This window comes from Durio zibethinus, chromosome 21 (assembly GCF_047325235.1).
Source record: "Durio zibethinus cultivar Kanyao isolate XHJ-2024 chromosome 21, ASM4732523v1, whole genome shotgun sequence".
Lineage (NCBI taxonomy): Eukaryota > Viridiplantae > Streptophyta > Magnoliopsida > Malvales > Malvaceae > Durio > Durio zibethinus.
The window spans coordinates 12318900-12328733 of NC_143182.1; the positions used below are offsets into that span (position 1 = coordinate 12318900).

General features: G+C 33.7%; 1 protein-coding gene across 2 annotated transcripts; it reads left to right on the plus strand.

The window, feature by feature from the left end:
* Positions 1-848: 848 nt before the first annotated feature.
* On the plus strand, positions 849-9016 carry LOC111305649 (cytochrome P450 97B2, chloroplastic). Of its 2 annotated transcripts, none has more exons than XM_022903356.2 (14): positions 849-1133; positions 1270-1450; positions 1940-2047; positions 2598-2682; positions 3562-3800; positions 5178-5351; positions 6427-6474; positions 6593-6652; positions 7005-7091; positions 7216-7304; positions 7733-7824; positions 8225-8286; positions 8400-8549; positions 8637-9016. In XM_022903356.2, the coding sequence occupies exons 1-14, from the start codon at positions 970-972 to the stop codon at positions 8859-8861; spliced, it is 1764 nt and encodes a 587-aa protein (XP_022759091.2). In that variant the 5' UTR covers positions 849-969; the 3' UTR covers positions 8862-9016. The 2 variants fall into 2 exon arrangements, with proteins under 2 accessions (XP_022759091.2, XP_022759092.2); XM_022903357.2 differs by having other exon boundaries at positions 849-1039.
* Positions 9017-9834: the final 818 nt, after the last annotated feature.

Sequence of the window (9834 nt, forward strand, 5' to 3'; positions counted from 1 at the left end):
TTTTAATAGTACATCAAATATAAATATATTAAAAATACAAATTTAATTAAACTCTTCAAATTCTATTAAGCTAATTACTCAAGTACCATAATTCGAGGTTAATTCTACGATAAATAATTTATTTAATTTAAGGTTTATATTTGATGTATTATTAGTATATAAATTTTATATATTATCGTATGATATCATTTTATTAGTAAAGTGAATTATATGATGTCATTTTATTAATGAGTAAATTTTTTAAAAGAATTTAAATTTTTTTATATTTATTTTAAAAATTGATATTTACTTATTAATGAGATGTTATGATCTGATTCACTAATAATATATAAAATCTAAAATCTATACATTGATAGTGCATCAAATATAAACTTTTTAATTAAGTTTATAAGATCATATTTGATGTATAAGATGATATATATAATCATTTTATAATGTATTTGGTTTGTATCTGAAAAAAATGATAAGATTATAAGGATTAATCTTTCTTTAGGTATATGATGATTCAATTCTCTTTAAATAAAAAAATTATTTTTAATCTATAAAATTAAACTTATATATCTAATTATATCTTTAAAAATTATTTCAATAATTTAAATTATATATTTTAAAAAATAATTTTAATTAATAAATAAATTATTTTATTCTCATACTTATACATATCAAATATAAAATAATATTATTTAATTTAATTATATTTATAATATTATTTTATTCTATTTTATTATAATTTTATGTATCGAACATATCTTAAATATGTCCGATAGCCAGATTGCCCGAAGAATAGTGGGAGTGGGAGTGGGACGGTGTTTGCTTCTTTTTATTACTTTTGTCCTAGTCCCACTATTAGTAGTGGAAGGTGTTAGGCGCATGAACATCCCCCCACGCCAACCCATTCGGCAATATCTAATCTGAACTTCTCCACTAACACGAACCCAAAGAAACCCAACAAAAGTTAACTGATTGGCAATGGCAACGGTAGCAGTAGCAGCAACTACAAGCGCTTCATCCCTGCAGCTCTCTTCAACTTCTGTTCATGGTACATTCCAAACTAGTGATTTCACCTTCTTGGGTGTCTCAAAACCTCCTTCATTTCCCAGCCCAAAACTAAAAACCTCTGCTGCTGCCATCAGGTAACTGGAGAGTGGGAAGTGGGAAGTGGGAAGTGGGAACTTCTTTTTTAGCATTTTCTTGCAATTGAAGTTTGGAGTAAAAAAGGGTTGGATTTGGATTTGTTTTATTGATTGTATTTCTGATGAATTTCTGCAGATGTCAATCCACAAGTACCAACGAACCAAAAGCTAAAAGGAATCTTTTGGATAATGCAAGCAACCTTCTTACCAATTTCCTAAGTGGAGGAAGTCTTGGTTCTATGCCTGTAGCTGAAGGCGCTGTTTCTGATTTGTTTGGTCGACCTCTCTTCTTCTCTTTGTATGATTGGTTTTTAGAGGTACTTTTCCTTTTGTCTTTGATTGCAAGTTTTTAGTATGGATACTACTGATACTATCTTGAGTTTTGCTACTGTGACCACCTTTGCTTGTTCTGGCTGCAAATTCTACTAATGATATGTAGGTAGAGATTCAATTGAACTGTTTGAGTTGCCAATACTTTTGCTTTTAGTACACGTGAAAGCTTATTGGACTTGGAATACTAAGGTGACTTCTACCATCCACAAAACTCCCTTCCTAATCTTTGGACTTGAGACTCTGACGGAAAGTTTCAAGTCTTAAATGTTGGGGGTATCCTCTTCTGGAAATTTGAGTTGCTAACACATATTTGAATCATAACAGTGATTATGCTATGTAACCCTGTGGTTGAGTTTTGTTTTCCCTTTATTATGTGCTATAGTCCTTTGTTGCTTATCATTGTTGATGATCTGAACCTCATGATTCTTACTGTTTTGTTTTTCTTTTGTTTGATATCTTAATTTATGTGGCAGCATGGCTCCGTGTATAAACTTGCTTTTGGGCCAAAAGCTTTTGTTGTTGTATCAGATCCTATTGTTGCAAGGCATATTCTTAGAGAAAATGCATTTTCCTTTGACAAGGTACCAATTTTTACATCTTGGTAGTTGATTTCTTTTCCCTTCAAACGCTTTTTTTATTGCTTCTTCTATCACCTGGGTGTATTATGTTAATACATTGTCTATGAATTTTTTACATGCCAACTTGATGTGTAAAAATTTTATTTCCTTTACATTTTCATGTTAATGTGTATGCATCCAAGGGCTTAATTTTCATTTTCTGATTTTGTAATTGATTATCAACTGTGATTTTAGATGTGGCTAATGGAAGGAAATTTGTAGCGCAGCATCTAAATAAGGCCTTCTAAAGATTTGTTTTCTGCCACATTTACCTGTTGAATACTGCTCCAAACTCTTTGACATTGAAAGATAAATAAATACTTTCTAAATAAATATCATCAATGAGGTTTATGATTATCAAACAGAACCAGCCATGCAATCACTTAGCTAGAAAATGTTAAGTTTGATTGCACTGTCATCCGCTCTAGAATTTAGCATCCTTCATTTTAGTAATGTTCTATTTCTTAATTACAATTTTGAACTCATTTACCCAAATTTTCATTTTTTGAACTAGGGAGTTCTGGCTGATATACTAGAACCAATAATGGGCAAGGGACTTATACCTGCCGATCTCGACACATGGAAACAAAGGAGAAGAGGTATGAAATTTATGTTATTTGATGTTGAAGTTTTATCTGCATCTGATGTGGACAGAAGGCACTTCTTTTGTTCTCTGATTGAATATGGTCAGCTGCTCAAGTTTAGGGAACTTAAATTAGAAGACGATACTTGCTCTTTTCATACAGACTCAGGTGTATAAACTTGGTAGTTCGGAATTTATCTGTTAAGAAATATATTGGAATTTCATCAACTTTTTCATGAACTTCAGGATGCAGGTTCCTTCTTTAACATTTTAATAAATCCTTAGATTTGCTATTATTTTGACAGTCATCAATTTAAGGTATTTTTGTGGATGTTTGTAGAATGCTCTTTCAAAGCATCACATGTTTTGTTCCATCATATTTGGTCAACATGCATATCTGCTTGAAATCCTTTCTTTTGGATAATTGCTAGTAAACTATACATTTTTGAAGTGCTAGTTTGATTATTGATCCAACTTTGTCTGCCCATTTTGGCTTTGAGATCTATATAATGACATTAAAAATATCATTCCTAGAACAAGTCAAGATTTTAGAGAGGGAAGCAAATTTTCTAAATGATACCAAGAGAGATAAGTAGAATGGTCTTACAGTCTCATCTGGCATATGTATCATCAGAAAAGAGAAAAAGAAACCGCTAAGTTACATAAATGTGGCATTCATTTGAGTAGACTAGTCTGAGAGAATGATTTGTGTAGTCAATACCTATTGTTTTGACCTAGTGGATTCTGCTAAATATAAAATTCTATTTTTACTCTTAACTATTATAGTTTCTGGAGATATTGCTTTTCAAATTTATGATTATCAATTATATTGAGGTGAAAAAAATTCTTACAGATAATATTTTTGGTAATGTTTAATTTGTTTAAAAATGTGCAGTTATTGCTCCTGGATTCCATGCATTATACTTGGAAGCTATGGTCAAAGTATTTACTGATTGCTCAGAACGAACAACAATGAAATTTGAAAAGCTTCTAGATGGAGAGCATTCGCGTGGAGGAGATGTGATTGAGTTAGACCTTGAAGCAGAGTTTTCAAGCTTAGCTTTGGATATTATTGGACTTGGTGTCTTCAACTATGACTTTAGTTCTATTACAAAAGAGTCTCCTGTGATTAAGGTCCGATAATACTTTCTGGAAATCTGCAATTTTTTTTGCATTTTTCCCTTGCAGTGCACCTCAGCATGGTACTATATTTCTTTTAACTAATGGATCACTGATAGCTGAGTGAAATAATAAACACTAACATGTACGACATTAAAATGTGTTCTATCCTGTTTGTCACATTTATATTTGATTTTCACTTAATTGGCAAGTCTTATTAGCCATTACTTGCCATGCTTGTGCCATACATGTACCATCTACTCATTTCAAATAGTCATGTGAAGAACTATATGACCATTCTCACCATCACAAGTTGCTCAAATATAGCTGCTTGCTCGACCCTCTTCATTTATGACAATTTTTTATGTCTTCAACTCTCTCATCATAATCTGAGGAGAGCAAATTTTTTATATGTCTTCTTATTATTCTGTCCCATGTGCATTTCAACTTATAGTGATGCATTCTAGCGTCCTTATTAGTTCGCCTTAACCTATCCATTCCAAGCCTGAGAAAGGATCCTGGTAGCATAGCTGGGCATACAGTTTCTGGATGTTGGTGGCATTTTGGCCTTAGGTGCTAATTAGGACTAGCAGAAACTACAAAAGAGTTTGGGCTGAAGTTTTGAGGCAACAGTGGCTAAATTATGACTATAAATAATGTGCCTTTTGTAGAAGAAGGGAAAGATTACTTGATGCTGCTTGACTCTGAAGTGGAGCTTTGTTGAATAAAGTCCTGCTCTTCTGTGATTCAGTCCTCTAATCTGTTCTGTTAACTTGCTTTACTTTTTGCTGCAAGTAATGAATAAACCTATAATTTTGTAGAGTGAAATAAGGAAAGATCAATAATCCCAAGCTCTTGGAAAAAACTGGCCAAATCATGGAGCGGTTCAGTCTGCCACAGCTCTTGTAATAAAAGGGTTTATGCTGAACCTTGCAAGGACATATAGGATTTACAATGCCTTGTAATATGTGTGGAGCTGATTGTGTTTTTGAGACAAGAGGGTTTAAGTTTCCAATGTGTCTTTATACAGTCTTTTTCTGCCTTAGGAACTCTGAAAAGGTTTCAGTCTTATGCATAGACTAACAATTGCAAAAGAATTCCAACAATTTTTGTTTATGTTGCCCTAGGAGATAGAAAGCAACTTGTTTCCCTCTTGCCACTTGCCCTTTGTCTTGGATCAAACAATACTTTTTCTTCATCTTAATGTCTAATTTTTTACTATTGCTGTAGTAAGCAGTTGCAGCAAAAAGATCTGCCAAACTTTCTGATTGACTAATTCTATATCTTGGGTATTTGGTTCAAACTGTTACTATAACCTCCAATATCCAGGTCACATTATGAAAGCATTGCATTTTAAGACACATTTATCACCCTCTAAAAGATACATTGCAGGCAGTGTATGGTACTCTTTTTGAAGCTGAGCATCGATCCACTTTCTACATCCCATACTGGAAAATTCCTCTGGCAAGGTGGGTGGTCCCTAGACAACGGAAGTTCCACTATGACCTTAAGATCATCAATGACTGTCTTGATGGACTCATCAGAAATGCAAAAGATAACAGACAGGTTTGAATTTAATCCATAAATGAGCGTCACACTTATATTGATGCTTTCTTTTTTAATAATTTTTTCCTCGAATTCTTTTTGTTCTGTTTTTTATTCTTTATTGATTTTACTGAAGGAAAACCATGTATTTGTCTTTATAAGTTTGACTTTTTTTATTGTTATGAAAGAACCATTGTTTGGGGAATATAATGAGTGTTAATTAATCTTTCTAGTGCTATGAGTATGAGAAAGTGGGATTGATCACAAAATCATGGCAGGAGTTTTCAGCACCACAATTTTCCTTTCTAAGTGCAAGTATGAGTAATGGATTATTTTTCTTGATGCCTAAGTAGTGAAAAGTAACACCTATAAAACAGCAGTCTTATATGGATCTCATGCATTGGGTTGTTTAGCACTTGTAATGACTCAAATTTTAAATTGAAGCTGCTTGAGATTGAAAAATAGAATGTTCATACTAAAATCATATTTGTTATGCCTACAGTGAAGAGTAAATTAGAAAATTCTCCTCAAGCAACTTTGTTTCATGTAATTTCTATGACACCAAATAGTGCCAAAGAATATGACTCTTTTATTGGAAAGAAAATGAAAGTATAGCAAGGATTAACCTCAAGTCCCACCTGAAAAGGTGAATCAGGTACAATAACTTTAAGTTTGATGGGTGAACCTATTGGTTGCCTTCAGCTTGGATGGTGGAACTGTGGGAGTGAAAGATATAAGTTTTAAGGTTCTTGTCATTATTTTGGACAGATCAATGTCACACCAACAACTGAGACAGATTTAATTCCATTCAAAACCTAAGATGCTTTTGTGTCTTGGGAATGATCCTTGTTAACCTGACATAAAAAAATGATTACCGGCTTTGAAGAAGTGAAGTACATTATAAATTATTTTGATAAGTTGTTGTCTATCAAAATTGAAGCCCAATACTGCAACATATGGGTATATTTCTACAATAAGTTGAATAGTATCATGCAGCCTTTTGCTTTTGCTAATCAGATTGGTATAAATGTATGAGAGTTCTCATAGCATGCCCCATATAAACTAAATATGGAATATTGCTCATATTTACTGGCAGGAAGCAGATGTTGAAAAACTGCTGCAAAGGGACTACTTGAATATTAAGGTGCAATTACATCCTTAAGTGTCTTTCCACTAAAGTATTCATGTTCCTTCTGTAGATGGGCGTCATAATATTTAGAAAACCTTTTGAAATTTAGATATCATAATTATAATGTCTGCAGGATGCAAGTCTTTTGCGTTTTTTGGTGGATATGAGGGCAGCAGATGTTGATGATCGTCAGGTAAATTATCTTCTGCTGATTGGTGCTTCCAAGAATAGGATTAACTTGATATAATAGGGCATCTCTTCTTATTGCTGTTATTATAGTCTATTGGAAAATTGGTCTTTCTGCCCCATTTCTCCCATGGTCTAGTTTTCATGTCTACTTTTGGGGGTTAATGCAGCCATCTTCTTGTAGTTCCTGCTATTTTAGGCAGCATAAATACCTTATCTTATTCAATGCAGGTGTACAAACACACCAATGGGCAGGTTCAACCTGCCCATAGCCAAGAATCTCTTTTGGCATTTTTGAATTTATGTGCAAAACTGGTATTTACATTTGGCTTTATTCAACCTTGTGGTTTATTTAACAGCTGAGAGATGATCTAATGACAATGCTTATTGCTGGCCATGAAACAACAGCAGCTGTTCTAACTTGGTCTGTTTTCCTTCTTGCACAAGTATGATTCCTTCTACGAAATTTTGGACACGGCATTCGTTTTTGTCATGTTGCTTTATAGATATACTCATTCCTTGTTATGATTTTGAGCCATACTGATGTCTATTATTTTGGTGAAAATGCAGAACCCATCTAAAATTAGAAAAGCTCAAGCAGAGATTGATTCAGTTCTGGGCAAGGAGAGACCAACTTATGAATCAATTAAAAAGTTGGAGTAGGTCTCCAAGTCATTACTCTGATGAAAATTTTCTGCTCCTTGTTCACTATTTTATACTTAGTTTTCTAGTGCAGTCTGCAACATGATAATAGCATACTGAACCATAGGCTAAAACATGCTAATTAAAATGGACCATTATTATTATGCACAGTTTTGGCGTTCAAACTTACACTTTCTGATTTTTTTTTTCTTTGATGTCCAAAGTTGAGTAGAGCTTCAATAGATATTAATAAAACACCATTGAGTCTTAAGTTCACACATATTTCACAAATAATATGTCCTTTTAATTTAAGGTTATTATAGTAATGAAATATGTAAACTTATTACATGAGAAATTTAATTTATGCTGTTTAGCACACTTCAATTAATTTCCATTTGAACTAGAAAATGCTTCATGATATTTTAGATTCTGCTTTACCGTTTAGGTACATAAGACTTATTATTGTAGAGGCTCTTCGCTTATATCCTCAGCCTCCACTGCTTATCAGACGAGCTCTTAAAGCAGATGTGTTACCAGGTATATCTCATTAATACTATCTTCTTTTTCAGTTCCTCTCTCTCCTCCCCTGAGGGTTGATTGATATTATTCTTTAAGCTAATTTGTTTAGCATGTCCAGTTAATGCATATTATATCACAACTAGGGTAATATGTACTTTTCAATAAGAAAAAAGCTTAAGTTGTCAGCATATAGGTCATTTATGTCGAAAAGGGAGATTCTAAGAGAGCTGGAAATAACTGAAAATTAATGTTCATGTGATTATATGGAAAGTAAGATGAAACTAGGAAATTTTAAATGATTTGGTGCAACATAAATCAGTGGTTTCATATGGGTGTAACTGGATCTTTTAAAATAAGGATACATATGAACAAAAATTGCTATAATTTGAGGTTTAAAAGCCAAGGTTTTTATTGACAGGAGGATACAAAGGTGACAAAGATGGTTATGCCATTCCTGCTGGGACTGATATCTTTGTTTCTGTGAGTTTAACTAGTATTTGCTTCTTAATAAACCCTTTGCAAGTTTCTTTGCTTGTTTTGAGTTCTATATATGTTTTTATTGACATCAATTGCCCAAAATTCGATTCTTTCAGGTATATAATCTTCATAGATCCCCATATTTTTGGGACCGGCCCCATGATTTCATCCCAGAGAGGTTTCTGATACAAAAGAAGAGTGAAGGCATTGAAGGATGGGCAGGTTTTGATCCATCTCGGAGCCCTGGAGCACTATACCCTAATGAGGTTTCTTATCATAAGCTCCATGCTTCAATCAAAACACCATGCTCTAATTTATGTTTCTTATATCAGGTTTATCATTTCAATTATCAGATAATATCAGATTTTGCCTTCCTACCTTTCGGCGGGGGACCAAGAAAGTGTGTTGGAGATCAATTTGCACTCATGGAGTCAACTGTAGTATTGGCCATTTTGTTGCAAAAGTTTGATGTGGAGTTGAAAGGATCTCCCGAGTCTGTGGAGTTAGTGACAGGTGCAACAATTCACACAAAAAAAGGATTATGGTGCAAGCTAAAGAAGAGGTCTCATGGCCATTAATATTTTCCCTTTACCAGGAATTGAGCTTCCACACTGCAGTATCAACTTACAGAAAGTATATAACATATTCTTTCAGGGATGGAAAAAGAAATGTAAATTTGTGGATATGCTCTACAACTATTGAGACAGAAATAAAAATCCATATATTTCGGTCACCTTACCTTCACAAGACTTAAACTATCAGCAGGAAATTTCAACTTGACCTGTTGTCATTTTTTAATATTTGTGGTTGCCAGAGATGGAAACCCGATCACTAAAATCAAGAGTCTAGCGACTTTCCACAAATTTCAAGTTGACCTGTTTTCCTACAACCCTCCACTTGTATTCATTTAACAATCTATGAGATGAGATTGAGTAGACATATTGGGAAAGCATGCAAAGAAGAGGAAATCAATGGCAGAGTGTTGTTGAAGTTAAGGAATATATGACTATCCAGGGAAAAAGGGACAGGAACAGGGCTAAACAAGTCTATAAAACATTATACGTTATCGAACATCATTAACAGTTTTTGTAAGCATGAAGCCTCAGGAAGAGGCTAGTAATTCCACCGTTTATAAGGTGAGAAGTTAAAATCTAAAGGCAGCACGCTAACCTGGGTTTTCCATTTGTGCGACAACCTTAAGAATCTCATTCTACCTGAACGAAGGAGGTTAAGGAAAAGGTCCAGCCTGCTCCAAATGGCCTCAAGTCATTTTGTCATTGCTGTTAAAAGAAATGCATAAAAATGAAAGTCGTGCTTTATTTTTTCCAATCCTTTTTGGCTGGGGCATATCAGAGTTAGCAAAGACAAAAGTTGCCCGGATTTCAGCTCACAATGTACCACAGAAAACTGTAGATGACTTATATTTTGCTTTGGATATCGATGAAATTAGCTGATGTGAATAACAGAGCAATAAACTGTTTCTTGGATTCACTTTTCCTATTACTATATACAGCCCTGACTCTATTGTTAACTGTCTCAAGATCCAGTTCC